Source organism: Canis lupus, chromosome 8 (genome assembly GCF_003254725.2).
Source record: "Canis lupus dingo isolate Sandy chromosome 8, ASM325472v2, whole genome shotgun sequence".
NCBI classification, from domain to species: Eukaryota; Metazoa; Chordata; class Mammalia; order Carnivora; family Canidae; genus Canis; species Canis lupus.
In genome coordinates this window covers 41,436,507-41,459,874 of record NC_064250.1, presented here as the reverse complement: position 1 = coordinate 41,459,874, position 23,368 = coordinate 41,436,507, and the positions used below count along the sequence as shown (strand labels likewise).

General features: G+C 40.5%; 1 protein-coding gene across 1 annotated transcript; it reads left to right on the top strand.

Annotated features, from left to right (window-relative positions):
- The first annotated feature begins 17 nt into the window (after positions 1-17).
- On the top strand, positions 18-21,622 carry ATP6V1D (ATPase H+ transporting V1 subunit D). The gene is made up of 9 exons (XM_025444242.3): positions 18-344; positions 4,675-4,792; positions 14,404-14,483; positions 15,821-15,888; positions 16,571-16,615; positions 18,239-18,342; positions 18,931-18,997; positions 20,294-20,372; positions 20,947-21,622. Exons 1-9 carry the CDS (start codon positions 304-306, stop codon positions 21,086-21,088), a joined length of 744 nt encoding a protein of 247 aa, XP_025300027.1. The 5' UTR covers positions 18-303; the 3' UTR covers positions 21,089-21,622.
- Positions 21,623-23,368: the final 1,746 nt, after the last annotated feature.

Below are 23,368 nucleotides of genomic sequence, written 5' to 3'. Positions count from 1 at the left end.
TGAAGGGGCGGGGCTTGGGGGAGAACCGGAAGTGAGGGGAAGTTCAGTGCAGGGTGCGAGCGAGGCCTCAACATCCGGGCATCGCCTCATTCTTGTCCTTCCCCCCCCGCTCCCCGCCCTCCCCACGTGCCAACAGGAAGCGGAAGTGAAGGATGCGTATATACGTATCCCAGCTGCCACTTAGCAACGCGAAGAGGTCAGGTGACACAATCAGCTGACTCCCGTGGAGGAAGACCCTGTGGCTGGGGCTGTTGCAGCCACAATTGCCCGGCTAGGGATCCGAGCCGAACTATCATCGTCAGAATGTCGGGCAAAGACCGAATTGAAATCTTTCCCTCGCGCATGTAAGTAAAAGAACGGGTCGAGCAGCATCCGTAGGTTCACGAACGCCTGTCCCGAGCTGCGATCCCTGCATACCCCGGACCGGCAGCGAGGTTCCTTGTTTGCTGGGCGGATCCTGAATTTCGTGAGTTTGGGGCGATGCACCCTTACGGCCCCCTCACACGTCCCTCTGAGGAAACCATACGGAACAGAGCGATTCCAATCCGTAGGGACAGGCTGCTCGGCCTGCTTGTTTTTATGGAGGTGCGCTGACTTGGTAATGAAGCCATTCATCCCATATTCCCTTATGTAGCTGGGCAGTGGATTTATAGAACTATGAATCGTCGCCAGTTTTGCCTAAGGGAGTTCGCAGTTTAACGGAGAGATGGACCAGCCAGCGAGGTTTGATAAATACTCTGAGAAGGGAAGTTTACAATGGTGAGAAGCACATAAGAGAGGCGTCCAGGCCAAATTGGGGGTTGAGTCGAATTGCCCTAGCGTGGACATCAGATTCAATCTTGGATCCTTTTCCTCATTTTCCCAGATCCCACGAAATGTCACCTGCAGTGGGAAGATATCCCTGAGTTTCTGAGGCATTCCGTTTGCTCCATCACCATTGCACCTCGTTCAGATCTCTGTTATACCACCCATCAGATTATATAAAGTGAATATTTGTTTACACACCTTTCCCCCTGATTGTGAGCTGTCTCCAGGAGGAGAGAGCGTCTTGATAATTAACCCATAGAAAATCTACAAAAAAATTTCTTTGGATGAACCCATGTCTTCTTGGGATCTGCTCACTTGTGGCCTGCCCTTCTCTTGGGCCTGAATTCTTTCGCGGGAGAAAAAGCATTAGAGCCCCAAGTGGCCAGTTTTTAAAGACAGTTTTGCAGATTTCTCAGATGTGCCTAACAATGCGTAGAAAGTAAAGATTATTATTTGCCTTCTCTTCTACTACTTTTTTTTTTTTTTCTTCTTCAGTGAGAAGTAGAAAATCAGTTAGGCTTTGATATTTAGATCTTTTGATTGTGGTCCTATTTCTTTGGGAGTGTTCTGGGTTTTTTTTTCTTCATCTTGATTTTTTTTTTTTCTCAGAGAATCTGGGAATGCTTAAAGTAAAAGAGTTACATTCAAATCCCAGACTTAGATTTGTTTCTGCCAGGGTAGCTCTAGCTGTTAATGAAATGAAAGAGTTCTTGGATTTTGTTTGCTTATTTTTTACTTTCACCTACTGGTTTTCTAATAGGTGTTTGTACTAGGTAGGAAGCAAGTCAGTTGTGGAGAAAAGTAGTGCCTGTAAAATAGATAAGGACCAAGGCTACCCTGGGATGGTAAGATCTGCAGAACTCCCAGTACTTGACTGACTAAAAGTCTTCCCTGAGACACCACCAAACTAGCATGGCCTAAGGCTCTGTTCTTAGAATGACTCAAGCAACCATTAAAATGCCTGCCTGAGAAAGCCCAGTGCTACCAGGAGAATTTTTTTTGTTTGTCCTGTCCAATACCTAGGATAGCCCTTGACCTCCCTTTCTTAAGGCATTTATTAAAAATAGCTTATAATTAGGAAGTCTTTTCTTTTCCATTTGAGATATGTATGTCTCTCCTACAACTCAGAAGTGTCGTTCTCAACGATCTGAAAGCCATTTCTTTGAAATGTAGTCATTGGGAAGGATGAGGCCTCTGTCTCCCAGTCTCATGGGAAGATAGAATCCTAACTTCCATGACTACCAGCTAGCAGGCACAACTAGCCAAGTGTCATTTTCAGTGATCAACCCTTTGTAATTTTTCACTTCTGTGACTCTTCTTGAGTCCACTCTAGCTCCTTTCCCTTATTCTTCCTTTAAAATGCCTAACCACTTCTGTACAAGTCAGAATGTAGTTCACCTCTTTCTCCTACTTTCAGTGATTACTAAACAAAATTTCTTTTCACCACTTTAATGTCTGGCTGTGTTTATTTTTGATGGTACTCAGAATGTTAACATATTTTTGTTTGTACTTTGAGTCTAAGAAGTGAAAATGGCCTTCTTTGGGTTCAGACAAGAAGACTAATAGGTTTATAAAAGTGAAAATTGCTACTTGAGAGCACTCAGCTTGGTGATTGAGAGGAAAATAAGGTGCAGGAAGTTACTGCTTCTCTAAATATTTTCCTCAAGACTTAACAGCAGGTATTTTGTCATGCAGTCAGATGTCTTTGATTCAGCTGAAAACAAAGTCATCATTCTAGCTGAAGGTCGAACATTTTTCCTAGAGCTGAGCAGCTCTGTTTTTTTAAAGAGCTAGGATAGAAAATACTATAGTGACCTCTGTGTCAGACAGTTCCACCATACAGTGTTACCCTGTGAAGTGGGGCTATCTCCCACTTAGGCACCAGAAAGAGCAAAACAAGGTTAGAGTGAAAGCGAAAGAGGCATGAAGGATTTGCAGTCAACAGAGGTCCCTCAGATCCAGATTCTACAACATACTAGCTGTAAACTCTTGGGCAAATCACTCTTCAAGACTCAAGAAATAAAATTTGTCTATTTCACAGAGGTGCCATTAGCTAGGAGTAAATTAAAATTAGCATGATTAATTTTATCAATTGGCTTACCTTTTTTACTGTATTGAATCTGCAGCTAGGATTTGACTTAAATTTGATCCTCCAACTCTTTGAGCCCAAATTCTGGTCATTAGTGTCAACAACATAATATGTTAAATGTACACATTGGGCTGGATAGTTCCAGCTCAGGCTAGAAGCTGAACCGGCTTCACTTAGACCTCCAGTGAGGCCAGTCAGTGCAAATTCAGCTACTGACAGTAGTTTTCAAAGAGGGAACTGTTCATCTGATGCTATTTATAAATAGGCAGTGTGGCATGTGGTTGGGATACAGTGGGCCTGGGTTTGAGCTTTAGTTTGAGTCTTGGGCAAGAAACTGGAGTCGGAAATCTGTTTCAGTCTAGTCATCATCATTGTCCCCATCCCGTCCCCCCTGTGACGGAAGAAAGTGTTTCATTTTTCTAAGCCTCATTTTCAAGATAATATTTGAAGCTTCTTTCAGCTATAGAATTGTCTGTGTAACCTTTTCCCTATGGAAAAAGATTTCAGTAAAATCTAGGAATTTACCCAAAGGTCCATTAATAAAATCTAGGAATTTACCCAAAGGTCCATTAATACATTAATACATGCTGTTTTGCGACAGATTATGGTACCAGTCATATGAAATTATATCCCCTTATACAAATACCTTAAGTATCTACATTATACAATTGATCGTTAAATCATCTTATCTACTTTTTTTTATTACTATGTTTTATCTGGCATATGGTAGTAAGAACAGAAATGTCAATTTCTGCTGTTACTTTCTTGACTTTGGTATTGGGGTTTCTGATGGGAAAAGTTTGGAATAAGGAGGTAAGGAGATTTCTGTAGTTTGTCACTACTCAAATATGTGTCATTGGTTCCTAGAGTCATTTACAAAGTAATAAAATTATTGGTGATAGGATATTGACTGGTGAGATGAAAACACTTTAAATGCCATACTTTTAATAGAAAAAGTAATTAATGGTTGTGGTATCTAATACAAAAGGTTCAAAAGATAATAAATATAGTAAAAAGTAAATAACATATTTTCACTCAATCCCATTTCTTAAAGGCAGCTGTTACCAGTTTCTGTGAATCTTTTCTAGAACTGTTCTTCGTATTTGTATAAGCATATTCATCCCTTTCTTTGCATAAGAGAATGTAATATAGATTATATTGCTCTTTTAGCTTTCTCTTTTTTTTATGACTGCATATTATTTCATTGTATGATGAACCATGATTTATGGAACATTTAGCTTGTTGCCACCTTTTTGCAATTACAAGGGTGGAGTACTCATTCTTAACATTGTATATATTTTTGTGTACATACGAGAGTAGATCTGTAGGATAAATTTCGCATAGTGGAATTGTTAGTCCCGAAGGTAAGAGCATTTCAATTTTTGATATTAGTGGACAGATTTAAAAAAAAATGCTTAATACAGCTGCAATGGAAATACAGATATAAAAAAAAAAAGGAAATACAGATATAATTTGAACTTGCAAATCAAATATTTTAGCTATGGTGGTATAAAATAGGACCCCTAAGAAATTGTATTATGATTTAATGTTTTTCCAGATATTGATTAAAGAATTATTTCTGTTTTAAGTAAATGAACTTCTTATTTATGGAGCACTGAAGATGGAAATTTGCAGTGAGAAACTAATTTTGTCAGCACAAATGCTATATATTCTTATTTTCATGACATCAAAAAGTAAAGCATAACTTTAATACTTTATTGGGGAAGTATTTTTATGTTTTCTAAACAGTGGGAATAAATATTTTTAACTTTGTATAGGGCACAGACCATCATGAAGGCTCGATTAAAAGGAGCGCAAACGGGTCGAAACCTCCTGAAGAAAAAATCTGATGCCTTAACTCTTCGATTTCGACAGATCCTAAAGAAGATAATAGAGGTAGAATAAACTGTGTTTACAACAGTTGCTTATTTTAAAGATACCTAAGGAAAATCCAGCATGGCTTTTGGCATTTTAATTTTTCTTTAAGTTATTTTAATTAAAATTTTTTCCTCCAAAAGTAAAAATACCATTATGACTAACAAGCTTCAGATCATTTAATAAAATATGGACTCATTACCCTTGCCTGCAAAGCCCTACTTGATCCGATCTGGCCCCTGCCTGCCACTCTGATCTCATTTGGAGCGTTCTCCCTACCATTTTCTTTCCGAACCTTTTCATTAGTTATTTCTCCTGCCTGAAATGTTCTTTTCCAGGACTTCTTTTGACTTGCTCCTCTTGTCATTCTGGTCTCTTCAGAGAGGCCATTCCTGATCGCCCAACCTGAAGTGACCACTGTATTTACTTCTGTCACATATCTTTCTTTTTTTTTTTGTCACCTTTCTTTCTTTCTTTCTTTCTTTTTCTTTCTTTCTTTCTTTCTTTCTTTCTTTCTTTCTTTCTTTCTTTCTTCCTTCCTTCCTTCCTTCCTTCCTTCCTTCCTTCCTTCCTTCCTTCCTTCCTTTTCTTTTTCTTTTTCTTTTTCTTTTTCTTTTGATTTATTTATTTGTGAATGAGCGAGAAAGAGCAGGAGCATGCGCGGGGGTGGGGGTGGGGTCAGAGGCAGAAAGAGTCTTAAGCAGATTGCACTCAGCCCAGAGCTGGATGCAGGGTTCAGTCTCATGACCCTAGGTGAAACCAGTAGTCCAGTAGTCAGACACTTAACCAGTTGTGCCACCCAGGCTTCCCACATTTCCTTAGTTTTGTCATAGCACATACTACTGCATGTTTTCTTGTTTGATTGGTTGCCTCCACTAGAAAGTGTTAGTTCCATGAGAGCAGGGACTTAATCCTTTCAGCACTTAGTTCCTGTTCCCAGAACAGTGTTGGCACATAGTATGTTTCAACTCAGTACTTTTTTTTTTTTTTTAAGATTTTTTATTTATTTATTCATGAGAGACACACAGAGAGAGAGAGAGAGAGGCAGAGACACAGGCAGAAGCAGGCTCCATGCAAGGAGCCTCATGTGGGACTCAATCCCGGGTCTCCAGGATCACACCCTGGGCTGCAGGTGGCACCAAACCGCTGCGCCACCGGGCTGCCCTCAACTCAGTACTTTTTAAGTAAATGATAGGTGAATACAGAAATACATTTAAAAAGTGAAGATCCCTTCTCACCCCCTACCCTTCTCTCATTTCCTAGAGATGTTCTCTGGAACACTTACAGTCTTTTTTTCATCATGGATGTTTTCAGTAACACACAGCTGTTATACATTATATAGTTCAGTTCTGCCTCTTCCCCCTGGCAGAGTATGGGTAGCTTTCTGCATCAGTACGTAGATCTGCCTCTTTCTTTATGATAGCTGCATGGAACACCATTGAATGGATAATGGGATTTAACCATTTTTCTGTTGATGGATGTTTGGTTTTACTATTTAGTGGGTGAGGGTACTTTTAATCTTCATGTATAGGTGAGTACTGACGACACGGACTCCATCTTTGGCCCTCCATCTTGTTCATGGCTGCGCTGTGACCTTCCTCAGGGCTCTGTGTTATAGGCTCCATGGAGGTTTAATGTGTGCCCTGACCAGAATGTAGGGAGGCATTGTTCTGATCCTCTCTAGAGTGGTGCGCAAGTAACTCAGGTGGGTGGCTGGCTCGCAGGAGGCCCCACTTGAGGTAACTAGGGGGGGTGGCTGGCCTGCAGGAGGTGCCACTGGAGGTAACTGATCAGAGTGGCTGGCCTGCAGGAGGCACCACTTGAGGTAGCTTTACTGTGACAGTCACACTATGCCCCTCCCTCTATAAAAGCAGGGGATTATGGGCCAGGTTTGGTGGAAGAGTAGTCTCTTGGGTGATTAGCTGGTCCAGTGCCTCCTGTGGGTAGGTTATCCTGAGTAAAATGGTGTAAATGGTTCTGGAAGACTCGTGATGTTTTTTATTCTCAGGGTGCCTTCTGAGTCTGGGGGATACTTGGCTGGCCCTTCTCCACCTTCTAAGAGGCAGCAAGCCAACCTGGAGATGAAATGAAGCCATCCAGGCCAGGCAAGGGAAGCCCAAGCTGGTGGCCACCACAGTGTGGGGAGAGGTGGCCTGGCCTACGAGTGTGGAGTTTTGGGGGAAATGCCCCAGGGGTAGTTAAGTGGCCTGCCTGAGAGGGGAAGGGAGAGGAGACTAGTGGTAGCTGGGCCCTCAGTCTGTAGGTGGTGGAGCGCCTTGAAGGAGTCGGGAGTCAGAGAAGACTGGAGAAGCGTTGGTTCTGTTAATCTGTGAACCACCTGTATCTCCCCTCAGGATGTTGTGTCTGGAGGAATCCCACAGCAGGAGGGACACTTGGGAATTCGGGCCGGCTGTGGGAGAGCGGAGAGCTTGGTTACCCACCATTGGCTGCACACTGAAGGGAGAGCTGTGATGTCTTAAAGTGGGGTCCCTGGGGTAGTGGCTCTGATGAGGCTGACTGTGTCCTACAGGAGGAAGATGATTTACAGGTGCCCCCTCTGATTGCAGCAGAGCTCCAGGCCACTTTGCCTGAGGATGAGGGAGAAGAGATTCCCACTAGTCAGGAAAGGACGGTGAGGGACTATTCTGTCTCGGACTCTCTGGATCAGGTCAACTGTGTTAGGCAGGGCTGCCACCAAGGGGTGGCAGCTTGGCTGTTACCACGGTGGGTACTGGGGAAGATGGTATCCTCTTGGAGGTCTGGGATGTCAGAAATGGCCCCAGTCACTGCTCAACCTGCCTTGCGACAAAAATTCTATGCCACAGTCCTGGGTGAGAATCTCATGCGCCTAGTTAGTTTGACTGGATAAATGTTAGAATTAAGATAACTTGGCCTAAAAGGGGGATGTTCTTTGATCTCCATGGAAGAACTACAAGTGAGTCTATGTGGACTGGTAATGAAACCTGTCATTTACACCTAGCAGTTAGAGACCTAGATAAAGAATACTCTCCTTTGGTATGGAAGGCCTTCTATTACAGTCAGCCACCAGGGCATGGTATGGGACTTAGTATCTGTCCTCGCCCCTGTGGTTAATTGGCCCATTGCGATGGTAGCTACTATGATGGCTGGCTTAAGTAAAACCAGAAGAATCTGTCATAAGGGAAATAGGTTGAAAAACGGGAAAACAAATCCTCTGGATGATAAAATGGAAGAAAGGGGGCCCATCAAGTTCTCTTAATTATGGCAAGATCTAATTTTATATAGGACCCTGAGAGAAAATAGAGACAACCCGATTTGGTTTTGCTAAGTCTATGGAAAGTGTTGCTTAAGGGAAAGCAGTTTATTCCTTTGGAAAGAAGGCTCAAAAAAACCAGGTGTGTCCCCAGGAGTTCTGCTAACAGAGGAATTTCAGGGGTGCATGCCTCTTACACCTAAAGACTAGGGGTTAGGCAGACATTGTGCTCTAGTGCATATAGTAGGGGTGACCAGAGGCTTCATGTTGAATTAACCATTTATTGGTCTCACAGTAACACACTGTATTAGCTTTAAGAGACAATGGAACTGAATGTACACTTATAGAAACCCCTTGAAATTTTGGGGAGAAATAAGGGCTGTTGATGTTTATGTGGGATAAATTATCAAGGTCCTAGAAATTAGTCTCTACCTACAGATTGGCAGGCTTCCTCCCCATTTTTTTCTAGTGCGTATTTCCTTCACTTGAATATTTTGGGCATAGATGTTCTACAGGATCTGGCTCTAATGGCAACAACAGGTTGTTTCAGGTTGCGTATCTGAGTAGTGAAACCTGTTTGGGTCATGCAAAATGGAAACCTGTACAGCTGCCTGTTTCTGGAGAGTAATAAACATAAAACAACATGAGCTACTAGAGGGGCATGTTGAAATTACTGTTATCGTTCAAGAATTAGAAAAGGCACAGGTAGGGGAATCCCTGGGTGGCTCAGCGGTTTAGCGCCTGCCTTCAGCCCAGGGTGTGATCCTGGAGTCCCGGGATCGAGTCCCACATCAGGCTCCCTGCATGGAGCCTGCTTCTCCCCCTGGCTGTGTCTCTGCCTCTCTCTCTCTCTGTCTCTCATGAATAAATAAATAGAAAATCTTTAAAAAAAAAAAAAAAAAAAGGCACAGGTAATCAGGCATACTCAGTGCTCATTCAGTAGTCAGTTTGGCCTATAATGAAATCTAACAGGGCCTGCCAAATGACGGTAGATGATGGGCAACTCAGTAAAATTACTCTGCCCATCCATGTTCATTGTGCCTATTATAACCTTATTGTTAGGGAAAAATCATGGCATCTATTAAGACTTATCATTATGTACTAGACTTATCTAATGCCTTTTCCAGAATTTATTAGGACATGAATTGCAAGATTAATTTTCCTTCATATGGAATGGGAGACAGTGGACCTTCCAGGTGTTGCCCCAAGTGTATCTCCTATCTCCATAGTCCCACAGTTTGTCACAGGTTGGTGGCCAGAGATTTGGAAAAATGGATATTGTCAGAGACAACAGTGCTTTATCATTATATAGGTGTAATGTTAACTTGTGGTGATTTTATCCTCCCTGTCTTAGTCTGGGTTAATCGGTAAAGTTCCTGGGCATCACCTGATCAAGTAAGACAAGTGTCAAGTAAGACACTCCCCAAGACTGCCAGAGACAGTCGTTAGTAAAATGCAAGCCTTCTCAATCCCTAAAATGGTAAAGGAATTACAGGCTTTTTTGATTTATTGGGTTGCTGGAGACTTTTTGTTCCGTATCTAGTGATAGAGCAGCTATTAAGACCTTTTAAATGTTTTGGTTAGGAGAGTAAGCTGATGGGATTGGGGTGCAAACCAACAAGAGGCTGTCCTTTTTTGTTTTTGTCTTTTTTTAAAAAGGTTTTACATCTTTATTAGAGCATGAGCGGTGATAGAGGAAGCAGCAGAGGGAGAGGGAAAACCAGACTCTCTATTGAGCAGGAAGCCTGATGCCAGGCTCGATCCAGGACCCTGAGATCAAACCTTAGCTGAAGGCAGATGCTTAACTGACATTCCCCAATAGGAGGCCATCTTAAAGGCAAAAATGGCAGTAAATCAATTACAGACCTTGAGAGTAGTAATGCCAGATGTGAATTGTGAATTAGTTGTAAATTCATATCTAGAGGGTTTGGCTGGGGCTTGTGGTATTGATGAAATGGAAAATGGATTCTGTTAGGATTCTAGTCTCAATTGTGGAAAGGAACAGAGCCGGGGTAGTCCCATGGAAGAACAACTATTAGCTATATATCTTGTCACTAAAACAGATGGAAGGACCAGGAGTGCTGATTTGCCTCTGATGGTATGCACCTCTTTGTGAGTAGGAGGATGAATTAAGGACTCCTTCAGCAGACCTAAGTGTGCCTCTGTCTGGGTAAGCACATAGAAATGGCATGCTTACCTACAGCGGAGGAGCTCTTGCAATACCATCTCGCTATCTCATGAGCAATACTCATTACTAGGGCCAGTCACCTCAGTCAACCCAACACAACTTCCAGAAGTCATTGACACTTTGCCTCCCTTCCCCCAAGTAAAGGGGAAGGCTCACCTCTTGCGGATACATAGTATACTGATGGCAGTTGCCAGGGAAACTTGCCTATTTGGCATTCCTCTGCTATCTGTCTGGATTCTGATGTACTTTGGTTTGAAGAAGGAACTAAACAAAGTAGTCTGTGGGCAGACTTGAGGGTGGTATGGGTTGTGTTGACATATGAGGCAGTGCCCATGGATTTGGCTTCTGACAGCTGGGCAATGTTGTAAGGGTTGACAGCATGGATGCTGTGATGGCACAAAGAAGGTTGGGGTATATTAAATAGATCTCTGTGGGGAGTAGAATTGTAGGAGTATATTTGGGAAGTATGCCCTAAGCCTGATGCAGCTGTCCAAGTATGGCATGTGTCCCTGCTCACTCCCTATCCCCAGTACCAGGCCATTATGAGGCAAATGCTCTAGCCCAGAAACCAGTCCTGCTAGAGGAAATGCTGACCCTGTGTGATGTAGAGAATGGGTCTTTCATAAATCGGGACACCAACCAAGGTCCCAGAACTACTCAGCAAATAGTAAAAAGATTAAAAAGATTATATTTGCCTTTAAAATATTCCAGTCTGTAAACTGCTGACAAGGATTGCTCTCAGTGGCACCTCAGGTAATGGCCATTGTGCCATACCCTAGGGTATATTGGGTGGCCTATGAGCCCTGTTTCTTGCTGGCTGATAAGATTACATAGGCCCTTTGGCAGTATTGGAAGGGCACAAACATAAACTGACCTGTGTGGACACTTGCACAGGACTTATCCAAGCCTTTGCCTGTAAAAGAGCTAATTAGGCTGAAGCTATAACAGATTAACAGAACTGGAGAGCATGTACAAACTCCGACTCCGATTGTGATCAAGGGATATGTTTTACTGGCCATGACATCCAAGAACGGGCAGAGGCGTGGGCTATCTTGTGGACTTCCCACCTGCCTTACAGTCTGACTGCTGCAGGTCTAACAAAGGATGAATGGACTAATAAACACATTAAAGACTGTCACTAGGCGGCTCTCTCAAAGGATGATCTCCAAGACTAACTGGTAATTCAACTTTTTAAAGCTGTGCATGCATAGCAGGACAGACATCTACGTATATGAATGCCTAACCAGCAGCACCCATGCAGCTTACAGCTCTTGGGTGCGGGTATTGTTGGGAGGTCTGAGGGCCCTTGGGGGTGGAGGAACTCCTTTTGTGGTTGTTATAAGATTTCCATCTGGTAAGGCTCTATCTAGTTCATTGGAAATTGACTTGGAATGCCTCCTCCCTGTGGCTTGGTGTCCTAATCCCTTGGGCCCAAGGCCTCACATCTAGTATTCCTAATACATTGGTCAGGGCCCAACACATGCAAATAATTGCTTCAGAATCTCTGATGCTTGGTATTAAGGTAGGGTTGTTAGTATGGATGTCTACATACAATGTAGACACATCGTCTGATGATACTAAGGGGCAAAATAAAAATGGTTTCATCTTCTAGGGAAAATACCAAAGCCAGGGATGATATTAGTTCATGGGAACTAAACCACAATTCTGTTGTTGCTGACTGAAGATTTGCCGTATCTGTTACCTATAAAACATTTCTTACCGCCCATAACCTTGCATTGTTAATGTTTCTGTTGTGTCTGGAAACATCTTGTTATAGGCCTTACATAACTGAAATTTACAGTTGCTCCAGCTGCTGGGTGTGGAAAGGACTTCTTCACTGGGTGGCTGGGGAACCATTGTTCTAAGTATTTTCTTTGGTGTTATAAGTATATTGCTGCTGTGGCATAGGGATGTCACCTGAACCACAGCACGTCACCTCCCAATACGGTGGCTGTGTGGCTGTTGTGGAAGAATGGCATGTAAAGATTATGCAGGCCGTAAAGATGTTGAGGGTAGAGTAGCAGAGTGCTGACAACACTGACTGCCTGGTTTTTCTCCTTTATCTTGTTCATGCTGCACAATGACTTCCCTTGGGGCTGCATGTTCCAGGGCCCATGGAGGTTAATGTTAGACCTGACTGGAATGTGGGAAGTGTTGTTCTCACCTTTCCTAAGTGATGCACAAGGGTGCCACTTCAGGCAACTAGTAGAGATGGCTGGCATGCAGAGAGTACCGCTTTAAGTAATACCCTTTGACCTCCCTGCCATGCCCTTTCACTCTATAAAAGTGGTTATGGTCCAGACTTGGTAGAGAACAGCGGTGGAGAGTAGCTGCATAGCTACCTGGATTGTCTTCTTTATCTCTCCCTGTTGGTAAGTTACCTAGAATAACTGTGTAAATAATATGGAGTGGTTTGTGTTGCTTTTCCGTCTCAGAGTGCCTTCTCCCTCTGGAGGACACTTTACTGTCCCTCCTCCATCTTCTAACAGTATGTGTGCTAGCATTTCTCCAGAAAGTTCTAGAATCTCAAGGATTTACTTTTTTTTTTTTTTTTTTTTGAGAGTGAGAGAGCATGAGGGGAGGCAGGGGGGAGCAGCAGACTCCCTACTGAGCCCAAACCTGGGCTCCATCCCAGGACCCTAAGATTATGACCTGAGCCAAAGACAGACACTTAACAGACTGAGCCACCCAGGTGTCCCTATTCATTTAAATTTTTGGTGGATAACTATTCTCCAAGTTATACTAATTTATATTCTTACCAAATGATCGATGGGAAGACCTGTTCTCTCAAATTCTTCCTAACTGGTTATTAATCTTTATTTGTTGCCAGTTCGTTGGGCTAAAATTGGTATCTTTTTACTTTTTAAAAGGTGATTTATTTCAGAGAGAGCCATGGAAGGGGCAAAGGGAGAGGAGAATCTCAAGCAGATTCCATGCTCAGCATGAAGTCTGATGTGTAGGGCTTGATCTCATAATCCTGAGATTATGACCTGAGCCAAAATCACTAATAGTCGGATGCTGAACTGACTGAGCCACCCAGAGGCCCCTAAAATTAGTATCTTTTAATTTGTACTACTTTTGATTATGAGGTTGAACATCTTTTCATGTTTATGGGTTATTTGATTTTTTTGGTGACTTTTATCTTTTTGTAGAAGTTCTACAAATATTCTAGTTTATAAAATGCTAAAATATTTCCTCCTGGCTTTTAACTTCTTCAAAATGCATTTTTTATAAAGCTGACTTTTTTTTTTTTTAGATTCTAATTTTTGTGAGAGAGAGAAAAAGAGAACGCTTGTGAGTGCGAGTATGAGTGGGGAGAGGGATAGGGAGAAGCAGACTCCCTGCTGAGCAGGGAGCCCAATGTGGTGCTCATGTGGGGCTCTATCCCAGGACCATCTGTGCCAAAGGCAGACACCTAACCAACTAAGCCACCCAGGTGCCCTAAAAAATATTTTTTATTTGGTCAATCTGTTAGTCTTTTTTTTTTAACAAGGCTTTTGGGTTATATACAATGCTTAGAAAGACTTAAAGAGATTAAGAAAATATTTTGTGTTTTATAGTTATTTTAAAAACTTTAATAACTTCTGGAGTGTGTGATGTGAGGAGGTGGGGACAAGCTCATTTTGTTATTGGCTGGCCAGTTGAATGGTCTCTTACTAAATTTCTATATAGACCTGTGACTGTTTCTGAACTCTTACATTTCATTGACTTAATTGTCCCTGTAATTGATGTATTTCCTTATTGTAACTATGTGTTCCTTTTTGGAACTATATGTTTTACATATAGTTACAACTCTGCCCACCTGCCCCAGCTCTTTTCCTTTCAGAAAGATTGGATTTTCTCAAACATTAAATATTTGGATTTATATTAAAATCACTATGCCATTAAGGTTTTGACTGCAGTGCAGTGAATTTAAGAGATTAATTTGAGCACATTAGTATGCACCCATTCAGGAATAAGATGGATCCTTCAATAAAGATTGTTTTCTGTTTCTTAATGTCTCTATTCAGATGTTTTAATTGTAAAACATGTGGTTTTGCAACACTGTTAGAGACCATAACCAAAACTGTCCAAGCAAAATTGGATGTTTTTGTTATCAAGTCAATATTTTAGACCTGGCATAAAATACTGGCTACTAAAGGAAAATGATTTTCATGTTTTTTTCCTTGTAAAAACTTTGGTTGAATAAGTTGTTGGTTTATGCTTTTCCAGACTAAAATGTTAATGGGTGAAGTGATGAGAGAAGCTGCCTTTTCACTTGCTGAGGCCAAGTTCACAGCAGGGGACTTTAGGTAAGAAGACTTAATGGGCTATTTTGAAAAAGTGCTTTTATGTTCATAATTTCACTTAAAAGCTATGCTTAATGAAAAAGCATCTAAGCATTAAAGACAAATGATGGGGTTAAAAGTATTATTATTATTACTCAATTATCACCCTAACACCAGTGTCTTTATTGTCACCCACATGTGTCTGGTTCAGAGTTGTAGGCATAGGTTACTTAACATTCTGTAGTCTGTTTTCATTTAACATTGTATCCTAAATGTCTTATTTTCATATAGTTGTATAACTTTTCTCTAGGTGTACATAATTTATTAACTGTTTCTCCTAATGGTGAACATTTGGGGTGGTTTTAGATTTTTGGATTGTTAGAAAAGATGGCATGAACATTTTCATATTTTTGTTTCTGTAGAATTACTTCTTTAGGCAAAGTTGGAGAATAGAATTGCTTTAAAGGATGTGAATTCTGCGGTTTTTGTTTACATCAATGTATGCTTTACATACAAAGCATGTAAAATGGTTTAATTTTGGCTTTACAGGGGTTTTGCCAGTTTTGTTGTATCATTTTCCCCAAATAAGCTTGTGTGGTAAACCCAGCAAGCATTGTTCATCTCCTTTTAAATTCAGTGCCTTTAAGAGGTCAAATGGCTGTTTGGGGACAGAGATGGAAATTGTTTTCAGGGCTTTTTTAAAATTTTAATCGTCTTTACCCAATGACACAATGTCTCCATTCCTAGAGTGTGTCATTCAGAAGTATTACCTAATGGGCAGGTTTTACAACCTCAGGGGGATAAGGCCTCTTGAAGAGATGGACTTTTAATTTTTGCTAGTGTTGGTAGAATGGCAACTTGCATTGACTTTTCTAGCAGAGGGAGGGAATCAATAATAGTATGTAAGTGGTATGTGAATGTGTTTTAGGGTGGTTTGGTGAAAACACTTTATGATAAGAACAGGTTGGGTTGCGTACTCAGACAAAACCAGATGGAAGTTAGGTTCCAGGGTAAGGGAATTGAACCTCCTACTTAGCCAAGCTAGAAGGTTTGGACAGCAAACCTAGAAGGAAGGAGTTTTCTCTAAATTACATTAGCTGAATAAAAATCCTTAAAGTCACATCTTTGGCACCATATGCCTGACCAAAAACTCAAGCAATCCGTGTACTTTAAAATCACTTTGTTGTTTTCTTACCATTAGAGCTTTGAATATTGTTCATTGCTCTCTGAGGCCCTCCTCTGGCAGCAGTGATTTTTCTTTTTCTGGAAAGAATTCTCAAAACAGACTTGTACTACCTCACTCTTGCTGAAAATGTCGCTCTAAAATCTCAATTAAATGAAAGCCTTTTCTTTTTCTGCAGCACCACAGTTATCCAAAATGTAAATAAAGCCCAGGTGAAGATCCGAGCTAAGAAAGATAATGTAGCAGGTAACTTTTCAACTCTTTAGAATCCTTAGGAAGAAGACATTTAAAAATTAATCTGTTTATAGGCAAGATCTTCATATCCTAATTAATCTCTTCTAATTAGAACAAGTTGATTTGCTTTACATGTTAAAATCTTTGTAACTGGTTGTTTCCAGAGGAAGGGGTGGGGGGGATAAAGTTAGTTATACACGATGAATATGTTCTAGAGATTGGCTGTACAGTGTAGTGCCTATAGGTAACAATGCAGTGTTGTGTATATAAAAACTCAGGATAGCTCTTGTGTTGAGTATTAATACACACACAAACAAGAAAAGGGACACAAGAAATCTTTTGGAGGTGATAGATACGTTTGATTGTGGTGATGGTATCATGGGTGTATGCAGGTATCTAAATTTATCAAAAATGCATAATTAAATATGCATTTAAAAAAATTTTACGTATGCCTCAAAGCTGAAAGGAGAAAACTGTAACAGCTAGATGTCTTATTACTCAGGATAAGTTGATTATTAAATAGGAATGAACACTTAAGATACCAGGTTCCTTAAATTGATTCATTGAAATCAGTAAAGTTCTAGATAGTCTCTTGTCTTTTGAGTATTTGCTAAAAAAGAAACATAAGGAACAATGGTAATTAAGAAACTACTTCAGAGACATGTTTGTGAATCCACATGTTTGTTTTTAACAGGTGTTACTTTGCCAGTGTTTGAACATTACCATGAAGGGACTGACAGTAAGTGTGAAACTTTGGTAGTGCTGTCTCTGGGTTCTCTAGATTCCTCTTTATTTTTAATTTTTAAATTTTTTTAAAGATTTATTTATTTGAGAAGGATGTAGAGCACAAGGAGGCTCTACAGGGGGCATGGAGAGGGGCAGAGGGAGAAGAAGCAGACTCCCTGCTGAGGAGGGAGCCGGATATGGGGTACTCTCCCGGGACCCCTGAATCATGACCTGAGCCAAAGGCAGACAGACGCTTAACCAACTAAGCCACCCAGGTGCCCTCCAGATTCCTCTTTAAATGAACCTTTTTCTGGAAAATGGGTGCTAGATAGGCTTTCTTAGAGTTCAGTGGTTCCAGTGTTAGCATCCTTCTTGTACAGTTGGGAGGAATCAGTTAATAAAAGTGTTATGGCAGGAAGTCATAAAACATTGTAATGTCTTAAAATAATTTATTTCAACCTATAAATACATAAACATAGTCATTTGCCATTAAAAAAATTTAAGGCTGTGGCCTTTGAGTAGGAATCCACTAATTAGACTTCTGTGTTGTCTTTCTACATAAACTATGCCCATAATGCATTGTTCATAATTTCAGTTTGTTTCTTTAAGGTCTTAGATTCTGTGATGCAATCTGAATGCTAAATATTCCTAGATTTTATAGCTCTCAATTTTTTACAATTGTCTTAGCATTTCCTAATTTGATAGCATTTTTTGGGTAATGACATGTCTTTATTGAATCTTTCCAAAATAATTGACTTTTTTTCATAGGACCAACAATTTTTGGGACTCATTTTCCATTGGTTCACATAGAACATTTAGTGTAGCTCAAATAAAGAAATGGAGCATCCTAGAGAGTCACCTGTTAATGGAATATCATTGTACTATGGGCACCAGGCCATATGATGCCCAAGGGAATGGGGCATAGGGTGGTAAAGTGAAGGTTGGTTAAAAGCTTCACCTATAGTTATATTTAGAATAGTTTCCTTGGGAAGAAAAATATGTTCACTGTTACTCTTAACTATAGAGAACAAATGTTACCAGAGGGTAGGTGTGTGTGCGGGGGAGGGGATGGGTGAAATAGTTGATAGGGATTAAGGAGTGCACTTTGTTTTTTAATAATTTTTTTTTTAGATTTTTATTTATTTATTCATGATAGACACAGATGGGGAGAGAGAGAGAGAGGCAGAGACACAGGCAGAGGGAGAAGCAGGCTTCATGGTGGGAGCCCGATGTGGGACTCGATCCTAGGACTCCAGGACTGTGCCCTGGGCCGAAGGCAGGCGCTAAACTGCTGAGCCACCCAGGCATCCCCAAGGAGTGCACTTGTAATGAGCACCAAGTATTGCATGGAGGTGTTGAATCACTATATTGAACACCTGGAACTGTTACACTGTACGTTAATTGGAATTTAAATAAAAACAAAACAAATGCTTAAAACCGCATATGAGAAAAACCAGGCATATTCATTTATCAGCATGTCCTGGGGGAGTGGGATGGGTGCTTCATGTTTGCATCTTAACAGGGTTTAGTGAATTTGTTTCTCCTTATTTGGAGAACTTCTGACTTGTTCTGGGGAAACTTATGGGGAAGATTATTTACTCTGTAATTACAAATGTTGTCTGACTGGTTCTTTCAGGTTATGAACTGACTGGTTTAGCCAGAGGTGGGGAACAATTGGCTAAATTAAAGAGGAATTATGCCAAAGCAGTGGAATTACTGGTGGAACTAGCTTCACTTCAGGTAAGTAGCAGAAGAGCCAGAGAATTCCTGCTACAGTTTGATATTTAAGAGCTATTTGGAGAAGATTCGCATCTTGAATCAGAGCATCCTTCACTTAGTGCTTTAAGCTATTTCTGATTTTATATGAAATAAGCCAGAGGGGTTTTGATTTCTGAAATGGTGACTTCGGCACCATTGTCCCCACTTACTACTAACAAAATATGTGTGTAGTAGAAGAGTTTCACTCTTTGGTAGGTGAGAATAGCAACAGCCAATACTAGATTTAATTGTAAATATAACATGGTTTATGCATGAAAGCTACTCTTTTTCCCCTTTGTGGCCAGTTAATAGAGATATATATGTAATATTATCTGATTCTCTCCCCTTGCCATTTTTATGACTTTAGGGTGAATCTGAAGTAAACAAATTATAATGGCAAGGAAATAGTGTTAGCTGTATGGAAACCTCATAAGAATTTTTTTGCTTTTTAGCATGTCGAAAGTAGTTTTGGTTTCCAAATGTTCTCTACAAGTGCAGTCTGCGTGAAGCCAAGTGAACAGGACATGATTAGGAAGACTTCATGCTTACATTATTGTCCTCTTATTTTAGACTTCCTTTGTTACTTTGGATGAAGCCATTAAGATAACCAACAGGCGTGTAAATGCCATTGAACACGGTGAGTGTAAGCTGTGAGGTTCTTTGTCCACTTGTCCATACCTCCACATTTGTATGGGAATCAGGCCCTGATCACGAGGTGAATAAGACCTTACCCTCTCCACAGTGGGAAGGGCAGTGTGGGTTAGTAGGAAGGGCACAGGAAGGTGTTAGTAAGTACTTAGAGTTATGTATGTGGATTTGGGGGGAGTTACACTCATAAGTTAAAAATTCTGAAGTGTTATATTTCTGGTTATGAACAAAGGACGAAACTATTTTTCAAGAGCCCTGGTGTTTTCTTTAGTTCTTTCCAATGATTCAGTAATCTTTTTGAACCAATTAAATATTTAACTTGAAATCCCTTTCCTATAGGCCTTATATCCTGCTCTTCTCCTTGATTCCTAAAAATTTTCCTATTGGATGCATTTATTTTCCATCTCTTATTTCATTATTCTGTAACTGTGTGTAGCGTTGCCACAATACTTTGTTCATGAAGCTCCATTTTCACTAAAGAAATATTCAATTTTATTTTATTTTATTTTTTTTTTTTAATTTTTTATTTATTTATGATAGTCATACACAGAGAGAGAGAGGCAGAGACACAGGCAGAGGGAGAAGCAGGCTCCATGCACCGGGAGCCCGACGTGGGATTCGATCCCGGGTCTCCAGGATCGCGCCCTGGGCCAAAGCAGGCGCCAAACCGCTGCGCCACCCAGGGATCCCGAAATATTCAATTTTAAAGTAAAGGAACAAATTTTGAACAGTAGAGACGTTATTTTGCTGTTAAGGAGGAAATTATCTCATTTTTAAAAACTCAATACACCTTTCCTGACCAGCTGCTAATGCCAGGCCTTGTAAATGGAATTCCAAGCCAAACAAAGTGGATAAAGTAATGGTTCCAACTCTTAGCAAGTTTACATTTTAGAAGCAGATAGGCAAATTCTGTGTAAAGTAGCACCTTATGATTAACCTAAAACTCAACTTAGTCCCACTGCCTGATCTACCTTTTCACAGTGGATTGAATTTATGTTTAAAGTAACATCTGTGTGGTTCAGTGTTACATATTCATATAAATTCAGTATATTCACTGTTGTATATATTGTGGTCCAAAGTTATCTGTCCATAGAAAGGATGCTAAGGGCATATACCGAAATAGTTATTTTAGGGTGGTTGGATACTTTATTTTTTCTTTTTGTTTTCTACGTTTTTGCATTGTAAATGTATATTAATTTTACAATTAGAAAAAATCTACAGATGAACATTGGCAGTTTGAAAAAAACGGTTGAAGTTCTCACATACATATTTTTTTAAACCCTAGTCATCATTCCCCGGATCGAACGTACCCTTGCTTATATCATCACAGAGCTGGATGAGAGAGAGCGAGAAGAATTCTATAGGTTTGTTGAAATTGGCAGTTACTGATCATTTTTTGTTTTTCATATCCCAAAGGCTTAATTTGTTGAGACTGTTGGCTTATGTTCTTTAGAATTAGCACAGCCTGTATTTTATTCTGATAAATGAAAGCAAGACATAATATTGGCAAAGGCTGTGGAGACTATGCCATGTTTTGCACATATTTAAAACAGGACATCTCCAAAAAGGCCCTTAGGAGAAACTATTCATAGACTTGGTTAATCTTTGAAATAGTAATTTGGATCGGGTAAACTGGAATTTGTCAATCAATGAATATGTATTGCATGATGAACATGTTCTAGGAGAAAGTATAAAGTACTTGGGGGGCATTACATAATAATATAAATCATACCATTAGAGAATTAGCCAGTACTCCGAGAAATGATGCATGTATATGAATTGGTTATGAACAGGGCTGGTAGGGGCAACAGATACTAAATAGGTAGTATATGGAGGTTAGCATTTGTAGGTGTTTATTACCCTCTTTATAAAACTAGCAGAAATCAAATCTACTTAGAACTGGAAGTGTTCAGAAAATTCCCTCCTTTTGTTTTACAGGTTAAAGAAAATACAGGAGAAGAAAAAGATTCTCAAGGAAAAATCGGAGAAGGACTTGGAACAACGGAGGGCAGCTGGAGAAGTGATGGAGCCTGCTAATCTTTTGGCTGAAGAGAAGGATGAGGATCTTCTGTTTGAATAATCTTTCCTGCTCTGGTTCTTTCATAAGCTCTAACATGGCACCATTGTAATTCACGGTGTGTAGGTTTGGTATGTGTGGCTATTTATTTTTTGGCCTAAGAATTTCACTGGTAAAATTTCCTTGGATATTGGTTATGGGACTACATTTGCAAACTCATAATTCAGCAAGCATTTATCTCATGAGATTTGTAGAGCCTGCCCAGGAACCTGTAGAATTTATTCTGCAGAAGCAGTACCCTACTCCATTTATATCTGTTAAAGTGCTCTGCTTCCCAAGCATATTAGGAAATTCCCGTTAGGAAGCCACAGTGGCCTCAGGCCAGCTGTCACTGTAGCACTGGTTGTTCCTACCCTGCTCCAGCACCTTGGCACTGTCCTCAGATTGCTGCAGCTGCCCTGTGTAACCCTGGTGCTTCTCTCAAGCTTTATGAAACCCTATTTTTCCTTGCATGACAGGTCTCTGTCCTGTCTGTCATGGGAGTTCTGCCAATTTTAATGTGATTATGGTATAAACAGTAAAATGATTTAAAAATGAGTTGTTCCTTTTTTTAAAAAAAAATTATGCTAAGAATATCAGTCATGTTCTTATGCTCAGATTGGCACATGGGACAGTCTCCTAAAAAGAGCTTTCTCTGCAGACATAAAGGATGTGTGGATAGTTTCCCTTTTTCCCCTTTCATAGTATGTGTTTTACTGATAAGTTTATTGGGATGATTGTTGAATTTTGGGGTGCTCCTGAATATGCCAGTGAGTTAAGAGGTGTGGTTATTCTTTCCTAATTGAAGAAAAAATAATTCTCAAAAAAAATAATTTTCTGAGAGTAAGAAAGAAAACTTTTATAAGCAGTTAACTAACACTTGCTGTCTTCCATTAAATAGGAAGATGAAGTATTTGGCCATATCAGGAGCTGAGGTTTCTTTTTTTTTTTTTTTTTTTTTAAAGATTTTATTCATGAGAAACAGAGAGAGAGGCAGAGACACAGGCAGAGCAAGAAGCAGGCTCCATGCAGGAAGCCCGACGTGGGACTCAATCCCGCACGCCCTGAGCCAAAGGCAGATGCCCAACTGCTGAGCCACTCAGGCATCCCCTGAGGTTTTTAGTGCTGTTTTGTTTGGTGGTGAGCCATCTGTTTACTCAGGCTTTTTTTTTTTTTTTAAGATTTTATTTATTTGACAGTGTATGTATACAAGCAAGGGAAGTGGCAGGCAGAGGGAGAGGGAGCTTCCCCAACTGAGCAAGGATCCCAGTGTCGTGCTTTATCACTCAATCCAGGACCCTGGGATCATGAACCGAGCTGAAGGCAGACATTTAACCATCTGAGCCACCCAAGCGCCCCCTACCCAGGCTTTCTTGTACCTAGTCCCAGGCATTTCTGAGGTGATTGGCTATGAGACAGTTTTTAGTGAAACTGTGATACTAGGCCTTTGAGTATTTAAGTCAATTGATACTACAGGCCTAGCCTTTTTAAAGTATTAAGTAATTTTGTAAAGATTTAGTATCTGTTACAAAGTAATCTTAGTTATGTGCGAGGCCCTGTTTTAAGTGTTTATATTATCACACCAGAAGAGGTACATATTATTTTAATCCCACATTTCACCAAGAAAATTTGCTGGAGTAATTGGTTAGGTAGGTGGTATATTCAGAATTTAAATCCAGGCAGTTCTACCTTCAGTGAAGTTTTTGTACCCTTCTAACCTTTCTTGCCTCCCCTATATTTCAAACTTTTGGGTAAAGGTGTAAGATATAAGGCCTGTCCTGGAGGAGCCTAGTTTTAGCCTGTTATACTGATTTGGGGGTTTTATTCTGCTAAGTAACGTCAGTAGTGACTAGAAAGCCAACAAGTGAGTTTCTAAGCGATTCAGTGTTACCTATTTTTAAGGCTTAACATTTAATCCTCCCAATACCAGAGTGGAATGTAAATACTATTCTCTCCGTTTTACAGATGATGAAACCGAAGCTTTGTCAGGTCAGGTGTCAGAGCTAGAAGGCAGGCTTTGGTTCTTTTTTTTTTTTTTTTTTCTTTAAAGATTTTATTTATTCATGAGAGACCTAGGCAGCGGGAGAAGCAGGCTACCCATGAGGAGCCTGATGCAGAACTGGATCCCAGGACTCTGGGATCACAACTTGAGCCAAAGGCAGACGCTCAACCACTGAGGCACCCAGGAGCTCCTAGGCCTTGGTTCTTAAGCTGTATGTATTGTCCCTCTTGGAGGCAAATAGCTTGAAGGGTATGAGAGTCTTCTCATACTTCATGGTTTTTCATTTAGGTAAATTCAGTGTT